Here is a 22,108-nt window from a genome sequence, read left to right as displayed (position 1 = left end):
TACCTGAAAGTGTCAATACTGCAGATGGCAAGAAACTCATCTCTGAACAGCAGACAGCACTGATGAGATATGCCAATATCTGATAAACAGTATCTAATAAGATAAACTTTACTTTTTGTTTTTTATCATCATTAAACACAATTGTATAATTATGTATCTTAAACATTTTAAGAGCATACAACTTTAGATATAATAACATAAGATGCTAGTTCTTAGAATTTTTCATATTCAAAATTGAAAGTGTACCCTTCTTCTCACTGCTGTCGGTACAAGTCCAGAAATTTATTTCTCATTGGGCGTTGTCATGGTATAGGGTGAATACTCAATACCTTGGATTTACGTAGGTGAGGAAAATAACCTTTCTGTTACTTAGTTCAACCAAAAGTTTTAGAAAAAGATGATAATGGCGCGAGAATAACGTTATAAATATCAATCGCCCTAATTTTTATGGGTTTGATGGTCTTGGTCATTATTGTAGGTTTTAACACTTTATGGTTAAAATAATTTAAAGTGAAATGTCCATCAAATCTTCTTGATTTATGAGCAATGACTGTGTAATTCTTATGTTTCTCGGAAAATAAGAACTCGCATAACTCATCGCATGGATTATATCCTTTAAATACAGTCTCTTTAACAATAAAATCGTGAACCACACAGTAATTCACTTCCTGCTTCCTTTACTTTGATCAGTCTCAAAATCTAAAACAAATAATTCTGAAGGGGTCTTTAACGTCTATAGACTGAAGGAAGCATAGATTTGTAGAGAGTATGTCAAGTTGGTTACATCCTGAATAGTGTGTTTTGCTGTACCTGTGAAACGTGGGATAACGTTTTGTCCTGTCAATGATAACGAAACACATTTACGTTGAAAAGATTTTTCACACAGTGACAGTGTCTGTTTTCCATTTTTAATTTTGAGTTTATTGTAACCGTCTATTGATTTACAAATTCTGTTACAATCAGCACAACCGAGGTGTTGATGATCATACAGTCATTACTGTGATAAATGTTACAATAACTTGTACAATAATATTTATTTATGTGGCCAAACCTCCTATTACAATTATAACAACAATACAGGACACCAATTAAAACTCTTCATTGATGTAATATAATTGAAATGCTTATCATGAAACCAAAGGTGACTTTTTTCTTGAAAAGATGACATTCTGAACATAACTCTACTAAAGTTATCTGAAGACACAACATGTATTTGGACTTCTAGGTGACGCTCAAATATCGTTATCTCTTCTTTTCCACAACTGAAATATTATGTGAATTATGAGGTTCACTAGCCATGCGTGTAAGTAGCGATCTTTGTTCATCATTAATATATTTATAATTAGGAGGCTTTTCAAGATATGCTACCGAAGTGGCACATTGTATACCTACCAAGAAAGATGTAACTTTTGCTCATGTTGAATGGCAAACATTTAAATTACTGATACCATTAATGACTAGTGTTGTACAACTCAAATCCTCTGAGGATTTTAGTCTGGATAATTGTAAATGTATTATCTGCTATAACTCATGTGGATAAAAATCATATACTGGATGTAATGCAAGTTAAAACTGGTAAACTAAACATAGATTATTTTAAGATCTTATATTCTAGTGATTTTCTTGGGGGTGACAGGTTTATTAAAGACTGATCTGACTATTTCTGTAAAAATAGCTAAATGGAAGTATTATGGTTATTATAGTTGTACACATACAAAGATGTTATTGTCCAGATTTAGATCTAATATGTCTATTCATACTTTGTCATAGGACAATTCAATGTAGATAGAGAGATTAATGATATATCTGTTCAGATTTTGTTATAAGGTAATACAGTGTAAAGTATTAGATATACCTTGCTATGTAGATATCTAATAAGACATTACCAGTTTATCTGTTACTGCGGCAATTTAAGATAAAATATCTTTTCTGAAAAACTTTTTTTTTAATTTTAAAGTCATGCGTTTTAGTCTTTCCATATCATAACATCATCGTTCGCAGGTGAAACAAGACAAATAACATAAGAAAGAGCTATATCTACGTATATCACCTCTACTTGGTAAGACATTTCTCAATTCCAATATTTTACAATGAGCGTATTTTAAGTTATCTTTCTTGGAAGTTTTCATTGAATACCTACTTGTAATTATGAAAGGTTTTATGAACATGTGTTACAGTACATTTGACAACGCCTTATTCAGAGTGTGTCATTTTACTTACGTTTTTTTGGTGAGACTTGTATTATTCATCATTTTGCATACAGTTCCAAACTAGTAGGTTTTGTGAAATAGTTTTACATAAAGGGTAAATTATGTATAAAAGTGAAATTATAATGATTTGCTACTGCACACTAGCAACATCTTTGTAACGTACACGATATAAACATATATAGTGAGTATATTAATTAGTGTCTTTCCTACACAAACGTTTTGTAAGAAGAACATGTCCTACTTTTACTCATTACACACACAGCTGTTGTTTCTGTAAATTATAACTTTTAAACTTTAATTATGTCTAATTATTGTCTGCAACAGACACCATATCATTGCATACTTTACTTAACTATGACTGAGTCACGCCTGTATTTATCATAGTAACCTTATTTTATATTATTATACGTATGCCAAAAAATCATAATCTCTATTGTACTAAGAATAACAAAGGGTTATTATCTTTGCTCTGCCAAAGACTGGTATCGAAACCAAGTCTATAGCACTATAAGTCCAGAGGCGTAATGCTCTGACACTAGAAGGCTTTTTAAAATAGAAGTTAATGTCAGAGTAATTTATATTATGTAAAAGATAGTATTGATTGATTGTTTAGGATTAAATACATAGCTATAAAATGGGCTCTCTGTGCTCTACCCACAACAGGTATTAAAACCCTTTTTCCAGCGGTGTGAGTCTGTAGACATACTGCTGTGCAACTCAAGGGCACAGTCATAATTTACATACACTCTGATTTAATACACTGTGTTAACTGCACATCTTACGTTTATTCATCACTATTTTTAGGAGGGCGTAGAAAACAATACTCTTCTTTTATCGTATACTCTTCAAAACAAGAAACGCATGGTGAACGTCAACGACGTTTTTCAACATGACAACGCCCGTCCTCACACAGCCCGACTCACTACTGTCTTCTTGAGACACCACAACATCAACGTTCTTCCCTGGCCCTCCAGATCAACAGATTTAAACCCCATCGAACATCTTTGGGACAAGTTGGACCGAAGTCTACGACGGCGACAACCTCAACTGCAGACTCTACCTCAGCTTGCAGCAGCTTTGCAGGCTGAGTAAACAGCCATTCCACAGGATGTGATTCGTCATCTCATCGCTTCCATGGGTAGGAGATGCCAAGCAGTTATTGATGCTCACGGGGGGCATACTCGTTATTGACGTTGAGTGACGTTAAACTTCACCTAGTGAGCGTGGACTTCGCCTTTGCAGACTTTGGATGTTCAGCAGTGAATGTGCAAAGTTTCACACATGTCATACAGAACTACTTGTTAACTTATAATAAACTTGTTAACAATTTGTCTCATATTTTGCCTTTTGCATTTCTTTTTTTTGAAGAGTATGATAACATCATTTGTTATTATGATAATATATATTCATGAAGTATTATCAGAATGACTTACAAATGGTAGATAATATTTTTATATCATAATAGATGAAAGAAAACAAATCTTATGAACACACTTATTTATCAACTGATATAAAGTACATTACACACTTTTACTCTCCGTGGTGTTTATTTTATTTATTTGTTTTTTGAATTACGATCAAAGCTACACAAGAGTTTTCTGCGCTAGACGTCCTTAAGTTAACAAGTCCCTAAGTCAACTAGTCATCACCACCCACCGCCGACACTTGGGCTACTCTTTTACCAATGAATAGTGGGATTGACTGCCACATTATAACGCCCTTACGGCTGAAAGGGCGAGCATGTTTGGTGTGGCGGGGATTCGAACCCGCAAAATTCGGATTACGAGTCGAGTGCCTTAACCACTTGGCCATGCCGGGCCCCCTTGCTGTTTTTAGACGAAATTAATTCTATTATTTCAGCTAGCAACACAGTGTTGTTGATGGGTCAATGTTCTCGTCACGCTATACGAGCTTGTCGAAATTAGGTGAAGGTCACGTCTAAATAACGAACTGTAACTGTGAAGTATAGTTGACTAGTCTATCTACAAACAATACCCAGTGTGATTAAACCCTTAGAGACTTTTATCTTCTGCTGTTGTTGTTGGTTTTTAATCAATTCAAAATAATACAAACAACTAATGCTTATAAGCAGTTGTAAGTTGTCAGTCTCATTAACACTGCATCTGCATTTTAATGGAGTGAAGCTAACGGAATAATCAAAGAAATGCCTCTTTACCAAAATTGTGATAGGTTGGAGAAATTTTTTTCTCAAATCTTCAACATTGTTAAGGAACGTTTATTGGTTATAACTTTCATACGTTCGTTTTACAGCAACTAAGAATTTGCCTATTTATTAGCTCTCTTAGTATAACGTTGTTTCAACAAAAATACAAATAATATTCAGGGTATGGCTCCCTGTTATCAGGATTACTATGTTATGATAGCAAACTCTACTTTTATTTTTTATTTACTTTTGTTGCTCATATTTTACACCATTTATGCTTTTTAACCCATCATATCACTTCAACGGAATAATGTTTTAAAAATAAATAGAACACAGCTCGTGTCTCTAATCTCGTTCAACATTGTTCTTTTAAACAATTATAATTACAATAACAATTGTTCTGTTATAAAAACTTTTTTTTTGTTTATTAAGCTGACGGAGCATGACTGTATTTGTTCCAGACGGTTTGCTATTTCTATTTATCGGTATTTAGGTCTTGTGGGTGGACATGGGTGGGTCACGTACAATCTTGACCTCTTTCTCCGCATTTATGGTGTTAATAATAATTTTATGGATGATCAACTGTGAAATGTAGAACGCAACATAAAAAAGAATATTGCTTTCAAAAACATTTATTTATATAAATTAAAAACTCCTATCGGGGCCATGTTCTGATGTTCATAATTTACACTAGGATACACACGAGCTGTATATATATACATATATGATCCATATATATTTCAGGCGCAAATAACCTCGTTGCTTTGCGTCAAAAAACACCAAACCAACCAATATGTATTTCAATGATATTGGTTTTTTTCATATTGCTGTTTATTCTAAGCATCTTAAAAGTTATAGTGCATACTGGAGGGATTTATACATTTTGGTAAAAGTTTTTTAAAAAAAGGTCTTTACACTTAAGAAAAATATAAAATAATATATTTTTATTTAAGCGGGTTCGAATCCCCGTCGTACCAAACATGCTTGCTCTTTCAGCCGTGGGGACGTCATAATGTATCGATCAGTCCCACTATTCGTTGATAAAAGAGTAGCCCAAGAGTTGGTAGTGGATGGTAATGACTAGCTGCCTTCCCTCTAGTCTTACACTGCTATAATAGGGACAGCTAGCGCAGATAGCCCTTGAGTAGGTTTCGCGAAATTCAAAACAAACAAACAAACAAATTTTTATTTAAACCAGCTTTTCGCCTTTTCTGGCGTTTTCAGGGTTAATATACGTAACTTAGGCGACATGTTGATTTACATAAAAATAATCATTTATTTTTAATACACAACATAACAAATAACAAAATGATGAGTAATGTAAGTCCAGCAATATATAGCATATTACTAAACTTATGGTAAGTATTTAAGGGTGAGAGGTACTTAGACTTATTTTCATCATGTATGATATAGCAACCTAGTGCTCGTAACTTAAGTTTTCATGCAAGTTTTTCTTAAAGTTCGTGAATAATCTGCTAAGACATATATCATAGAGTGGTTGTATGTTTGTGTATTCATATAGGAATTTAGAGTTTGTCGAGCGGGGAACATTATATTGCATTTTGTTCTTTTGTAGTTTAGTTTTAATTGTTTCAGGTGTAACAACAATTCAAGTTGGACGAACATATAATTGTTCGTATATATTGTTTGTATATTTTAGTATGTTAGTTGGCGTTATAATTTCTTGAAAGACTTCTAATTTAATATATTCTTTGCCAGATTTTGTTTGAAATTTCATTTATGTTCTTGCTGGGTTAATTTTGTGCCATAGGTGAGATCAAGAAATTTTGCTGATGTAGCTGGTTGAAGAAATGTTTAGTTATAATAGAGTTTGAGATTGATTTTGATTAGATTATTTACTTTTGTCACTATTAAGACTTGTGTTTTTGGTATATTAAAACATTATTCAGAGATGATATTTAATGAGAGCTGTAAATTTATGGCCACTACAGATGACGTTTCCCAAACTCTTCCAAATAGTTACATCATTTGCAAATTGTGAAGTGAAGCAGAAATTTTGGTCGTTTAAGGTATATCGTTTTCAAACACGATGCAGAGCATGGGGTTAGCTAACCCTACCTTAGGAATAAAATACTCTGAATAGGTGATCTCAACATTTACCCGATATTCTTTTGTTTTCTAAAAAGTTTGATAACCAGCGAATAATTCCTCGTCGTAGTTCCATCTCTGACATCCGGGACCTAAGACCTAAGTGTTATATTGTATCAAAAAACATCTCTAAATTGAGAAGACAAACAACCGTACACTTCATTCTGTTAAAATCATCAACTACGATTTCAAGCAAACTAACTTCAGTTGATCTGTTGTACTTTCGGTAATTTTGAATTGTGTTCTAAATAATGGTTTAATCTTTCACTTATTATTCTTTCTATTTTTTTCCTACGCAGCTGATCAGGCTGATTGGTCTGTAGCTTCGTCTTATTTGCTGGTTTTCCTTCCTTTAAAAACATGAGAATATTCGCTTGATTTCAAGAGACGGGGATATACCCTATTTTGAGGGAGAGGTTGAAAAGTGCCTTTAGATGTTTAAGTAATAACTATTTGGTTGTCTTTGAATTTCGCGCAAAGCTACACGAGAGCTATCTTCGCTAGCCATTTCTAATTTAACAGTATGACTAAAGGGAAGGCAACTAGTCATCACCACCCACCGCCAATTCTTGGGTTACTCTTTTTCTAACGAATAGCGAAATTGACCATCACATTATTACGCACCCACGGCTGAAAGGGCAAACATGTTTGATGAGACGGGAATTCGAACTCGCGACTCTCAGATTACGAGTCGAGTGCCTTAACCATCTGGCCATGCCGGGACTAGTAATAACTGAGTTCCAATTTGAGTACTATTGCTTGTATGTTGTCTGCATCTTTTAATGTTTTATAGCTGTATAGACCTGTGTTATTATTCGTTCAGTTATCCTCTATTCGTCCAGGATTTTGGTGGCTGCTTCTTTTGTTGTTTTGATCACATCTTGTTCATTTTTTTTCACTTTCGTGCAAAGCCACACAATGGGTATATTCGCTAGCCGTCCCTAATTTAGCAGTGTAAGACTAGAGGGAAGGCAGCTAGTCATCATCCCCACCAACAACTCTTGGGCTACTCTTTTACCAACGAATAGTGAGATTGGCCTTAACATTATAATGCTCCCATGGCTAGAAAGGCGAGCATGTTTGGAGTGATGGAGCTCCGAGCCCAGGACCCTCAGAATGCGAGTTGAGCGCCTTAACCAACTGACCATGCGGAATGTACCTTAATAAAATCTCTAATGAAAAAATAAACACAAAACACTCGTCGTCATTAATAAATATACGTACAACTTGGCATACCATGGTTGATAAACACTTATAACTCTTACCCTTGACAGTAATAATAAAACTAAGGTACTGAATAAAAAATGTGGTGTTGAAGACATATTAGGACTAATACTAGTATTTTAGAATTAAAAACAGTGCATGTTTATGTTGTTTGTTAAGCCTCACGACAATTCCAGGAGTTTGAAAAGCGAATTCGAATAAAAAATTTTGGATTGCACATGCGAATTTGATGAAACCATGTTTTCTAAGAATCATCGTTCTTGTTAATATCACCCATACGGTACTAGGATAACACTTCAACATTTTGTGTGTGTTTTTCGGGCACTTTACTGTTCACGTCATTTTCGCGAAATGTATTAAATAATGTAACAAATGTAATAGGTAAACTCAGCGTTAAAAATAATCAATAACTTAATTTTACTAATTACTGAGTTAATAATTAGTTCGGATCTATGTAGGTAGTTTGCTATGATCAGAACTTAATGATAATTAAATATACTGTTTTAAATTAAAGCGACCCAAGATTATTCGTTTATACATTTTTTCTACTGTGATTTTGAGATGCAAATATAATATTTTTCTTTCAATGATTTCAAAACATTAACTAAGTGAACTGAATAGTTTTGATCTCATACATCTTAAAATTTCAAAAAAGCTTAAGCATCAATCTGTCAAATGAATTTTTATCATGTTTTACAATGAAAAAAACAGCTGGAATTAATTGTAAGCCTAAGTTGTAATATTCCATCTTTTATGAATGCATATATACATAACATACAAGTTTTCAGTTTTTTTTTAAATTATTAGATTCGACTCAGTTTTAATATTTGAGTATTCTAAGTTATAACTATAATATATTGCATTATGTGTTTTATTGGATTTAATATATAAGTGTTTTAAATTATAATGTGCAATGTTTTAGTACTTCTCTTGGCCATAATATCCAAATGTTGGAGATCACTTTATAAATGTGTTAAAACATCATTGACCTAACATCAATAGTTTAGTTAAACATCTCAATTCATAGCTTAAGTTTGAAAAAGAAACTTAAGAGAAAGAAAAAAAGATTTATTTCATTTTGATTTAAATAAAGTACACAATATACAGTTTTTGATAATTGTGCGATCACACTATGTTTCTATTGTCATCACAACGTTGATTGAAAGTCCTCGAACAGATGGTTGAACTCAAATTCACAGTTCGTTCAACCTACAAAAAACAATTCAGTGGAAGTTATACTTTATGATTTAATATGCATTTTAAGGTTTTAATTTTTTGCCAAAGAAGGTGTTTTGAAACATTTTGTAATTTTTACCAATGTAAATTCAAGAATTTCAAAGTATTCCATAAAACAATATATGTATCTTACTTTAATTTTATCCATAAAAATAGTTCATAGAAAATACTAATATATCTCTTATCCTAAATTTAGCTTTTACATTCCAAAGTTTCTTTTTAACATTCCTTTACTAGAGTATTTCAGATATAATTCATTTATTACCTTTTTGGTGGTCATTAATATCCGTAGCCATAGCCAGGATGGTCATAACTATATCTATAGCCAGGATGGCCATAACCATATCCATAGCCAGGATGGCCATAACCATGATAAAGGCGTTGATACCGTACACTTCTGGCATAACCCCCGTGACCATACTCACCATACCCATAGTCAGGATGTATCATGTAGTCAAGACCACCATAGCCACTATGTCCAGTTCCGTGGATAGGGTAATTAACATAACCTCCAAACGTAACACTGACTAAAAGAACAAGTATAACTCCCTAAAGAGTCAAATATAATATTAATTTTCAAATTCATATACAGTGTACAAAATAAAATATATTTCTTGAGCATATCTTATTACACGAATCATAAATTAAGCAATAGCTATAGATACACATCACCAACTTAATCTAGTTCAAAACAATTAGAGTTGTCGTTTATGCAATATCATAATATGAATAGCGTCTCAACCAGTACAGCGATTGTCATATCCTAACCCATCTCATTAGCTCTGGTATAAGGCAAGATGCTTCGTCAGTATTGTATATAGAAAATATAGTGTGGTTCATATTTTTACTAATTTTTTTTTTTTTTAATTTTACTTATATGTTTTAAAGAATACTTACAGTTTTGATCATCTTTGAGTTAATACAGATCCAAATGTTATCTAACGTAATACTTCAGGTAGTGTAATGTGAACACTGTTACCAAGTATTTACAGATATGAACAGGAACAGACGTAAGCTTAATCAAGCAAGCGAAAGTGGTACACTTGGACACCGGTAGTCTAATCTGAATAATCAATAAAAGAAACCTTTAATTCACTGGCACTAAACTTGGAAGTGGAGAAATCACTTACAATAATTTTTTGTTTATGAATTCCAATGTGTACATATCAAGGCATTTATTCTTTGTAGAGAAAATTGACTTGTAAATACCATAGAGTAATTGATAGTTATCACTTTTAACATGTGGGATGTTATAATCGTACTTTGATTAGTTTGAAGTAGGTTAAAATTGAAATCAATGATTATTCCTCTTTATATTATTTTATATGATGCCTTTAATTTCAAAATATTGAATGTTTTACTAAGAAATAAAAGAAAAGGAAATAATTATAAATTAAAGTAAAAGGAAAGCTAATCTTGTTCCAGATATATATTGTGAGTATTAAATACGGAATTTACAAAAGTGGCCTTGGAAAACTAAATTATTGCCAAGTAATTCGGTTTAATTATTACTGAAATTACCTTCAGGAATTTTATTTCAACGTCTTTAATTAGGAAACTCAAAGAAATGGCTAATTAGAATAATATATTTGAGCCGAATTGTGAATAATTAAAATGGTATGAAAATCTACTTACTAAATATAATATAATCTTGAAAAAATTGAAATAAAATACTGCATTTCTTATCTTTATTATTTAACTATTGTTTCTATCGATAATAACTTTGAAAAACAAAATAGCTATAACTCTTAGGTGGTTCAGTTGTAATAAGACTGGTTGTGAGTTAGATGAACAACCTAAGGTAGACTAGACTTTACTAATATTCAGACGTACTGTGATACAATAACATCCCCACAGATGAATGTGCGAGCATGTATGTTCAGTGATGTGATTCGAATTCGAAACCTGCACATAACTTAGTCGAGCGCCCCGAACCTTCAGGACATGTTAGGCCTAGCTTACAATATCGAAACAAGAGCGAATTCTTCGAGATGACGAGAAACCCACTTGAGTAAAAACGTATTTCAAGACTGCTGATATAGGTATTCAAACTTTATTAAAATATAGTAGAGAACAACGTTTCGACCTTATTAGGTCATCTTTAGGTTATATAAGATAGAGTTTGCAACTGACCGGTCAGTTTTAATACCCATAAGAACGAATCCTTAATAGCCGCGGTACTTGATTTTTTTAAACAACATTAGAATAAATCAGTCTACAATAACTTGAGCGTGGACAACATATCAATCAAAAGGGTTTATCGGTCAAAAGATGACGGAACTATAAGTTAAAAGTTTGTACTTGGAAAAGACAAAGAAAACTCGGAGTCGTTCTATGAGCCGCTCAGCCGCGACTACAAACTTATGTAATGAGTGTTTATAAGATTTACTTATTACTTCCACTCTTACAACTAAAGTCCTCTGTGTATTTTACTAGTAAATGAGTAATTTCAACTTGTTTTATTAATTGGTCATTTTATAGATTGTGTTTCGTGTGTTTTCCTTATAGCAAAGCCACATCGAGCTATTTGCTGACTCCACCAAGGGGAATTGAACCCCTTATTTTAGCGTTGTAAATCTGTAGACCTACCGCTGTACCTGCGGGAGACGTCAGTTCTTTACAATGATAGTTGTAACAAGCAAATACACAACATTATTCAATATGATGTAATACATAATGTTGTATGTGCATCTCGCCGGAAATGAACTATATAAAAGTAATTTGGTAGTGCAAGGGTTGAGGTTTTGTTTATATCTAAGTTGCTAATACCTTTACTTAGTTTAATGACACCTTTGATGAAATAATTACATTTATGTAAGAGTTTTACCAGTGAAAAAGTATTATCTCAACTTATTACCTTAAAAGGTATTTTCCAAATATTTTTTACCTTTTATTTTTCAGCCATAAAGAAAAAAAGATAGAAATAATAATAATTTCTGAAATGATTGATATTCTTAAACACATTCACAATTGATTGTTCAATAGTTAAACAAAAAGTTACACAGAGGGCTGTCTGTGCTCTGCCTACCACTGGTATCAAAAACTGGCTTCTAACTTTACAACTAAATCTGACTTTATAAGACGATCATCTGGTCTTTCATGAGTCCTTAGCTGCTAGATCTGTCGTTACGTTAAAATCAATATGTCAAGTTGAATATACAATTATTAGTAACTGAAGGACCCAATAACGTACAATAAACTACAATTAAGTCTAAAACACTTTGGGTAAAAGCAGTAGATACATTCTTGAATTGTGAACATATTTAGTCAGTAAGTTCTAAGTTGCTAATACTTCACAGAAGCCCCATTTCATAGATCAAGCTTCACTGTAATCATCAGTTTTTGTTTACAGCTGCCCTAAGAAGAGTCTGCAAATGAAACAGAAAATTCAATCGCCCGTGGCATCTAACTATGTATGCGAATTTTGTACCCTTTAGGTTAGAAGTGGGAATATGGAGGGATTGAAACAAGAAATTCTACACTAGATTCAATAACAGCGACTAAGAAATGTAACTCTTGTATCTCCATCATGCTTGAGCAACATTCCGAAGCGTTTTAGCTCCCCTTAGGAGGTGGATGCAACATATAGATAAAGACACTTCCCAAACCATCCCAAGTCCGACTTCCAAGTGTGTTCCTAGCTAGACATATATATATAATTACAAAGCTATAAGTTTAATTGATATTAGTTCTTTATTGAACATACTTTACAGAAAGTAAAAAATTATCATAATAATACATATCTAAAAATAAAGCAAATTGAGAATGACAATAAAAGTAACATACCCGGGTTACATAAATTAATCGGTTAGGTGTTTGTTTGTCGTAAAGAAATAAAACACACAATGGACTATCTGTGCTCAGCCCACTGTGGTACCGTAACCTGATTTTTAGCATTATAAGCTCACTGAATTACCGCTGAATCACTCGGGGCGAAATCTTTTACGTAATGTATTCTCATAGAGAATGTTTTATCTGGGTTTTAAGCCAATACTAAAGCAAATTGATAACCATAACCATATCCAGTGAACACAATTTCAAACATGACGTCCTTGAAATTATACTGAGAGACAGGAAAAAGAAATTGTATACTGAATTCGATACCAGCAACCCAACTCTGAAATGTTACTCTTAGACCTTCATCATGCTTGAGTAACATTCCGAAACGTTTTAGCTTCCCTTTACCTCCTTAGGAGACGGATGCACCACATAGATAAAGACACTTTCCAAATCAATATTCGGTTTTACTGTAATATATTAACTTTAAAATACATTTTCGAAATATTTTTACCTTTTATTTTTCGGCAAAAAAAGAAAAAAGATAGATAATAATAATAGCTTCTGAAATTATTGATATTTTAAAATGCATTCACAAGTGATTGTTTTGTAGTTAAGCAAAAAGATACACAAAAGAATATTTGTGCTCTGCTCACCACAGGTATCGAAACCTGGCTTCTAGCTTCACAACTGAATTTGAGTTTTCAGACTTTATAAGACGACCTCCTGGTCTTCATGAGTCCTTAGATGCCAGATCCGTCGTTATTTCGAAATCAACATATCAAGTTGAATATACAATTATTCGTCACTTAAGGACCCAAGCTACCTGAACAATAACTTACAATAAACTAAAGTTAAATAAAATACCATTAAGTTTATAGCCCTTCGGGTAAAAGCAGTTGGTAATATTTTGAAGGAATGGGATGGAATTTGTTGTTACCTTTCGTAGTTCACAAGTATGTATTATTTGTATGTAAGTACGTGTGTTGGGAAATATTAAGTTTACCTGTGAAAACTAACCAAATAGTAATTCTCAACCTAAAGATCACAAGAAACGATATATAAGTCAAAACAGAATTCCACAGAAAAAGCACCCATACTGGATTATACATTTAATGGGACTCAACACGTGAAACAGAACATATTATGAAACCAAATAAACACAGCCACAAAACGTCCTCTCTATATATACACTAACCGATAAAATTAACAATGAAATCAACAAAATAAAACAACACTTCATCAACATCAACAAATTTCCTCCAAAAACCGTTGAAAAAAATTATACACACACCCAGATCAACAACATGGTCGACAAAAATTATAATATATCCCAAGAAACAACAAACTACAAAACTTTACATTGCTGCATATCATATGTTCCCGACATCAGCGAAAATATAACCAACATTTGGAAGAAAACTTATAACAGAATACAACATTCCAGTAAACGCCTAATTGATTCAAAAACCATGTACAAAACTAAAGTCCATACAATGTAAAAACTACACAGACAACACAACAATAACATTATTTATAATATACAATCCAACAACTGCCACGACTTTTATATTGGAGAAACAAACAGAAAAATGGAAAAGAAATTCAAAGAACACAAAAAAACACCTTCACACGTTTTTGAACATTGCAAATCAAATAAACACAACATAATCATAGGAAACACACAGATACTAAGTAGCAAAACAAACATCAGGAAACGCAAAATCAAAGAAGCCCTACTTATACTGCAACTCAAACCAAAATTAAACAATATAAAGGAACACCTTTATACCTATACTAACTAATAACCTAACATATACTACAACGCCCCTCACAATCTCGTACCAATTTACACTCTCGTCTCTAGGACATGTGCACGGCAATGGTCAGTTACAAACTCTCTTTGTTAACCTCACGAGGTGTGTTTTTCTTATAGCAAAGCCACACCTAGCTATCTGCTGAGCCCACCGAGGGGAATCGAACCCCTGATTTGAGTGTTGTAAATCCGTAGACATATCGCTGTACTAGCGGGGGGCACCTGAAGATAACTGAAGAAGGTTTGTTTGAATGTCACACAAAGCTACTCGAGGGCTATCAACGCTCGCCGTCCCTAATTCAGCAGTGTAAGACGACAGGGAAGGTAGTTAGTCATCATCACACACTGCCAACGAATAGTGGAATTGACCGTCACATTGGAACGCCCCACGGCTGAAAGGGCAAACATTTTTGGTATGAAGGGATTCGAACCCGTAACCCTCGGATTACGAGTTGAGTGCCTTAATCACTTGGCCATGCCGAGCCTAACTTAAGAAGGTCAAAACGTTGTTCTTTACTTTATTTTGAATAAAGTTTTAATACCCATAGCAGTCGTATTGAGATACATTTTTCGCCATCAGATATGTATTACTAGGTCCTGGTGGACAACGATCGCCAGAAAAAAAGTTTAATTACTCTAAAGACTTGAAGCCCTTGTTTATAATCACATAACAGTTTTTATAAGCACTCAGTTCTTTTTGCCGTGATAACGTATCCTAAAGTAATAGAATATAAAGTAATGACTCAACTACACAGTAAAACTATATAATAATACAAATAAAGGCAAACAGAAATTCTTAAAACTAGTAAACAACGCTGAAAGTGAAGATTGCTGATGAAATAAATAAACAACAATAAAAAACTAGTGAGCAGCGCGTTATTAACCAACTCTTTCTTCTACTTTCTACTTTCCGTATAATTTCTTTCATTATTAATCTACGATTGGGACATTCCAGCTGTTTATTTTAAAACGTCATTTGAGTGCATTTGAAAAAAACTTGTTCGTTTTTCTGTTTCATTGCAAAGCTACCCAATAAGTTAGTTACCCTCTACTCATCATGAGAATGAGCCCTGAATTTTAATCCTGTAATTCTGTAAATGTACCACTGGCCCACCGGGAGGTACACTTTTAGTTATAAAGGAAAAGGTTATCTCAGAAAGACGTCGACACAAAATTTAAATATCCGCCACTCACTATCGATATATATATATAAATGCATGGTTAACCTTATTATATCGATTTGAAATAATTACTTTTACTGTATTTTGTATACTATTTGTGTTCATACGTACATGAACAATGTTAAAAATAGAAATTTATTAAATTTCATTAATATTAATGTTCATATGGCACCAAAATATAGAATTTTGTAATAACTCTCAAATTCCACGCTGACTTCAAATCAGAACTGTAAACTTCAATCGTCTAAAGCCACTTACAATCATCTAATACGTATTTTAAGAGTTATCAACCTGTGAAGCCTGACAATACGTACGATAGCTCGACTTCAAAACAACAATAGAAAACTTTATTGGAGACAATCATATTGTTTGGCTCAGTTTTCCTGATGAAACAAAGCATAAAAGAAAATAAGAAGCACTTTTTTATTTCTCAATAAAAGAACATTACCTCTGAGTTTAATTACCTTGGTTCCAAAGGAAAAAGCAGAATTTCTAGAATCTATCATACAAACACACTTACTGAGGCACGCATCGTGAAGTGGAACCACCGGTTTTTTGAATTACTCCTTTGAATATATGTTAAGGTATGATTCTAACAACCATCTTTATATAAGACATCGACCACAAAATCTTTCTCAAAGCAGTTTGTATTTGAAAACCGTTCATATCTCCAAGAATTAGTTCTTTGATAGACAGTCATTTCCAATTATGGGCAGAGCTCGGGTATGTACTTATATATATACAAATATTATTGTTCATATCTGGTTTACGGATGCTAATATTCTTGTTCAACTACAGTTAATTATTTTAGATATATTTTGTAGTTTTGTTTTATACATATATATATTTAAAATTTGACTCTATACACACTATAAAGTATGAGTTGTTTGTTTTTTTTACAATTATGTATATAGAAAACAGAAAAGAAATGCATACAAATGTTTATAATAGTTCGAATTTCAGTACAACACATATTTTGGGCTTACTTAGGTAACAATATTCTACTCAGATACTTAGTTAAATGTGAAAAATTTCAGTGGAAAGGTTCTCTGCGTTTGCGTTAAGTTAATGAAACTGAATATGTGTTTTTAAATAATTGCTAGACAACATAGATTTATGTGACTTGAGTATATATATATTATAAAGCAAAATTATTACCTTTTTTCTGAATTAAGAATACATCTTCAAATTCAGGAATAAGATGGATTTTGTTGTTAGTTTTCAGAGTTCATAAGTATGTATTATTTGTGTGTACGTCTAATTTTTTCACTGAAATATAAACAAAAAAACTATTTCTTACATAGGTGATTTCCATTTATTAAAAAATAGCTCAAATCTACCAAGTAATTAAATATTAAATAGAGCAGATCTCTAGCAATCTTCAGAAAGCTCGTGCATTCAGTGCGTGCAGAGGTCACACATTAAGATCCCGATATTTAATACTTATCAAGGAACAAAAATGAAATCACGAAATTTAAAACCCTCAGATTTAACTGTACTTATATTCCCTGTCTTTATATCCAGGTTGTTACGTATCTTATTTCTGTTTCTAATTAAGCACAAAACTACGTAATGGACAACCTGTGCTTTCACCAACCACGGGTATCGAAACCCAGTTTCTAACATTGTAGGTCCGCATACATGCCGCTGTGCCACTGGCGAGCCCTGTTGTCTTTAAGAGAAAACGTAAATTTATCTGACGTTACTTGATTCAATGAAATAATAAGTGATAGTCTTTTATGAAATATGTAAGAGTTATATTTTATTAGTTGTTCTTATTATCAAGCACAAAGTTACAAAATGGATTATCTGTGTTGAGCATCGATTTTTGGTGTTCTAAGATTTCAAAGTTATTGCTGAGCTGATTAATAAGGAAATAAATGAGCAAATGTTGTATAACATCAGGAAGGTTTTAATTTTGGTTCATGGTTCACAATTCATATCTAATTTAAAATATTCCTCCTTAATACTATTTATATGCTAGTAATTTGTTTATTGAGAACTACAAGAAATAATAAAACTTTGTGAAAAAGAACCTAGTTCAGGTTGTGTCCTTGGATTAACTATACCAACAACTTAAAAGATTTTTCAAATAGTCAATTTGTCTCACGAAGCGGTCACTAGATGACATTTCAATTCCCTCCTCAGCATTTTTATTCGAACTAAAAAATTAATCAAAATGTTCTTTAATGACATGCGTTCACAAAACAGATTGTTAATTTTAACAACATTAAATTTTATGTTACTTAATTAACTGAGTCTCGATATTTATTGTTAATATTATATCATTTTATGAATTTTTAGATTAAAATAATTAGTCTAGAAAGATCTGTAAGCCCGTCAATGTCTCAGAAGTATGTCTGCGGGCTTATAACAAGATACGTAAAAAAATATTTTGGCTCATACTCTGTGACAGCCAAGATTTACATTTTTAAGTTATTATAAAATAAATTAAAATTTAATGGTTTATTTTTCCCAAAGCTATACCTTGTAAAATTGAATTTATTATTTTGTTTATACCTTGACATATGTCCCACCATAAGTATACAATATAGTATTCCAGTACATGCAAACATTGATTAGACAAATAATGTGAACTAATAACATAATGTATGCAAGGTTCTGTAAAAACGCCAAAAGTAAATTTAACGCTGGCTTTATAAAATTAAAATTGTCGTGTCTTATGTTGAAAAAATAAAATACAAAAAGATACTAAGTTCCGTAGCTTTTGTTTTTAAGGTAAATGTATACAATAAAAAAACATTGTTTTTATTTCCTAAAAGGTTATTTATTGAAAATAACAAAAATATATTTTTTAATTGGATGGTATTAGAAGTACATTATAGTTTATAATATTTGTTTGGGTGTCACTGTTTACTGACAGTATGTAAATACAATCTGTTTTCTTCGTGATGATTATAAATTCGTTCCTTGACTATAGATGTTTTGGTATTTCTTTTAGATAGTGATGTTGTATTAATAAATATTTATTTTGTTCAGTTGGTCTTCATGGTTACAGGTTTTTTAGCTCTTACTACAGATTTACTTCGTAATTACCCCATAATTAATTTTTATTTATTACCATATTATTTTCCCTATAGTCATATTTTACTTTTCTATAGTCTCATTTTGTACCTTGAAATAATCTGAAGATACTAAGATTGGCTTAGTCTAGATAAGCCAATTACCTTATTGGTAAATGCCAATTAAAATAACTAAATTTTGTTATTATTAACAAAATAATACCAAGAATACTGAGTAATAAATATAACATCATGTCCTATCTACTTTTAGTTTTATTCATAACTAAAACAAAATTAACTACTTTGGTGTAGTTACCATTGTAAATGGTAACATTTTGTTTTTTCTAACCTTTTATTTTGTTTGCTAAATGTCGAGTTTTTGTTTCCAGCAGTAAATTTTCGCCTAATAAAAGCTATATTTCGCTCTGTTCACAGGGATATCAAAACCCGGTTTCTAGCAGTTTAAGTCCGCATACCGCTGTGCCACTGAGGACATGATGTTATATTTATTAAAACTATTTGTTTTCAATTTATTTTATGCTTATTTTGTTGTTTTATATTTATTTTAGTTTTAATATATGCTTCGTCACACAAAGTATCCGGAATTCTTCAAAGCAATTATAAAACTGTATTTACGCCCAAAAAGCGATCAAATTGAAACCTTGAAATTTCTGGCTGAAATATTGCGATTTTATTTTTTCAAAAGTAGCAGAACACAGGTTTACAAGTCAATTTAAAAAAAAAACATATTTTCTTTGCCAAAGTCATAAATGTCAATTATAGTTTTGATGAGTTAAAATATTAAAAAACGACTAAATTAAACACAACATTTTCAACTTGATTTTTAACCTTTAATCATGCTTGTGTATAGGGTTTTAGAACTAAATTAAAATACCTTAACGAAATTAAATGAGCACACATTTCAAACAATATTATCGATACTAAAATCAATGTAATGTATCACCAACTAAAATCACTTTAGATATCATCTGTACAGAAAATAAAACATTGTTATGGAAACCTTGGAGTTTTCTGCGAATTAGAACAACTTATTGAGAGTGAAACAGTAACTAGACTATTTATTATTTAATAATTGTTTTGCCGATGCATCATAAATCTCAAATGTTTTGAATAGTGGGCCTTTTTTCTTTACGAATTCGTTCTACAGAAAGCGCTGTAGCAACTGAAAATTTATTTTGCAACTTATCAACTTGCTGACTATTAATAACTTCTTTATCTCATAAATATGTTTGTATGTTTATATTCTAAATGTTTTTCGTATCTACTTTTGTTTAAAAATCCCTTCCCGAACTGACTTTTCAAAATTCAAACATAACAAATTGTAGGCTTAACAATGAGAGGTGTGATGGTGAAATGAATCTTCTGATTAGCTGCTTAGTCATTCAAATGAAATAATAACTACCTGTATATTCATGATTTCCAAAATAACAAAAGCATTTACCTTGGTAATTTAGTGTGTCTCTGAGATATCTTCATAAGATGTAAAAACACTGACAGTTCTGGATTGTTTAATGACACGTGAAACTACTGAGAACAATGAACTACTTTTTTGTGTCAACAGTAACGTATTTTTCAACAGGTGACTGTCCTAGTCCTACTTCTCTGTATAGAAGAATTATTATCCGATTCTAAAACGCGCTCTACAGTTCAACATCTTCCTGGCGGTGAAAACTACGCTCATAGGCTCAATGACGTCTCTAATTATGGACTGTTGCCTTCATCATCCAACAACTATCCTTCCTACCATGAAGAATATCATTATACCCAGCCTTACCAAGAATATCATTACTACAAGCCCTACGAAGAGCATTACCGATATCACTTGCCCTACCAAGAACACCATTACTATATTCCCTACAGGGAATATTACCATTATGATAAACCATACAGATACTCTTACCATAACGTGCATGGTCATGGTTACGAACAAGGGCCTTATGGTTATCGTCAATGGCACTACTGATGAAATAAAATAATCGATGACTGAGGACACTCACATGGTAAATATATTTTCTTCATCTTGTAAACACGTATCATAATATAGCTTGCTTAAAAATACATAAAAATTAAACAGTGTAACAGTATTTTATTTGTACAGATTTTCACCATAACTGTCATGTTTTAACTTTATTTTTTGTTGGTGACATTCATTTAATACTTCTCAGTTCAATGTATCTTTGTGACATCTTTAGTGATGATGTACATTTAAAAACGTTACACCAAACGCTAGAATAAAGAGCAAATTTTCTTAACCTGTTCTGTAAAATAAAAACCTTTTAATCGTAATTTATCTCGCTCAGCGATCTGACTTGATTTAATCTATTACTTATTTTATTATATTATTTGATTTATTCTTCTGATTGCATTAATCATAAAATCTCTTCATTGAATACAAACTAGCTATTTATTTGGAAACTCACGAAGTTTGGTGAAATTAGATTTGATTGTTCGGTCTGCTAAACAAGCAGGCTGAAAATTTTAGGCGAAGTGAAGTCATTCATTGAAATATTTATATAATAATAGCCTTTTCTCCTGAGATCCAATAACATTAAAGTAACATATAAATTAACAAATAATGTTGATTTAATCTGCCAAATATTAAGGTTTTACTGGCAGAGCAGTCAATTTTTCCTTCATTTTAAAAATAAACATAAATAAAATGTTGTAGGTGTAATTAATGAGGCTAATCTGCAGCAGTATGTCTACATAATCTATCTTTAAATTGTTATAAAGACAGTTGGTCATTACTAAGATAGTAGAACGCCCATGAGTTTTGTTCGTAGCAACAGTATTTGTCTTGGGAAAACGAAACTGAAAAAAAGGCAACTGAAACGTGAAAAGAACATCCCATAATAGCACATGTGATCTGCATCATTGACCAACCTTTATCCCTCAAAAGTAAATATTTATTCTTTCTAATATTCTCACTAAATCTACAACTTGTAGCATTTACTAACTGATGTAGAAAAACAGGAACTAAATTGGGATAAGCCGTTACAGTTTCTCGTGCATGTGCACACATACCGAGACATAAGCTCTGGCTTCCATGTAATTTGTTATAAGTATGATAAATAAGTTATTCTATTGACTAGATCTTTTACAGGAACCATCTGACGTGACAAGCACGGTGGTGGACATCGCTTCAACGAGATCGGGTATGCTTGATAATCATGTATTCCAGAAAATTCTTAAATAACTACGACCTGTTAAACCTGAATTTCTTTTATTCTTTCTTACCTGTGATATTTACGTGGTTATGATCAGTCAATAAAGTGTTTCATCTGTGTTCCAAATAAAATATTTTTATATAAGTTTGGATGATCCACACACAACAATATGATGGTAAT

The 22,108-nt window shown here is 32.1% G+C and overlaps 1 protein-coding gene and 1 long non-coding RNA gene across 2 annotated transcripts; one reads left to right on the top strand and one right to left on the bottom strand.

Moving 5' to 3' along the window:
- Positions 1 to 8,826: 8,826 nt before the first annotated feature.
- On the bottom strand, positions 8,827 to 9,486 carry LOC143247213 (uncharacterized). The gene is made up of 2 exons (XR_013026443.1): positions 9,209 to 9,486; positions 8,827 to 8,916 (listed from the first exon to the last, which is right to left on the bottom strand). It is a non-coding gene; the product is annotated as an uncharacterized LOC143247213 (long non-coding RNA).
- A 6,823-nt stretch (positions 9,487 to 16,309) lies between these two features.
- Positions 16,310 to 22,108, top strand: LOC143247153 (uncharacterized). The gene is made up of 3 exons (XM_076494816.1): positions 16,310 to 16,440; positions 20,341 to 20,761; positions 21,865 to 22,108. The coding sequence occupies exons 1-2, from the start codon at positions 16,426 to 16,428 to the stop codon at positions 20,722 to 20,724; spliced, it is 399 nt and encodes a 132-aa protein (XP_076350931.1). The 5' UTR covers positions 16,310 to 16,425; the 3' UTR covers positions 20,725 to 20,761; positions 21,865 to 22,108.

Source organism: Tachypleus tridentatus, chromosome 1, assembly GCF_004210375.1.
Source record: "Tachypleus tridentatus isolate NWPU-2018 chromosome 1, ASM421037v1, whole genome shotgun sequence".
Taxonomy (NCBI): domain Eukaryota; kingdom Metazoa; phylum Arthropoda; class Merostomata; order Xiphosura; family Limulidae; genus Tachypleus; species Tachypleus tridentatus.
This window is presented reverse-complemented; position numbering and strand designations above follow the sequence as displayed.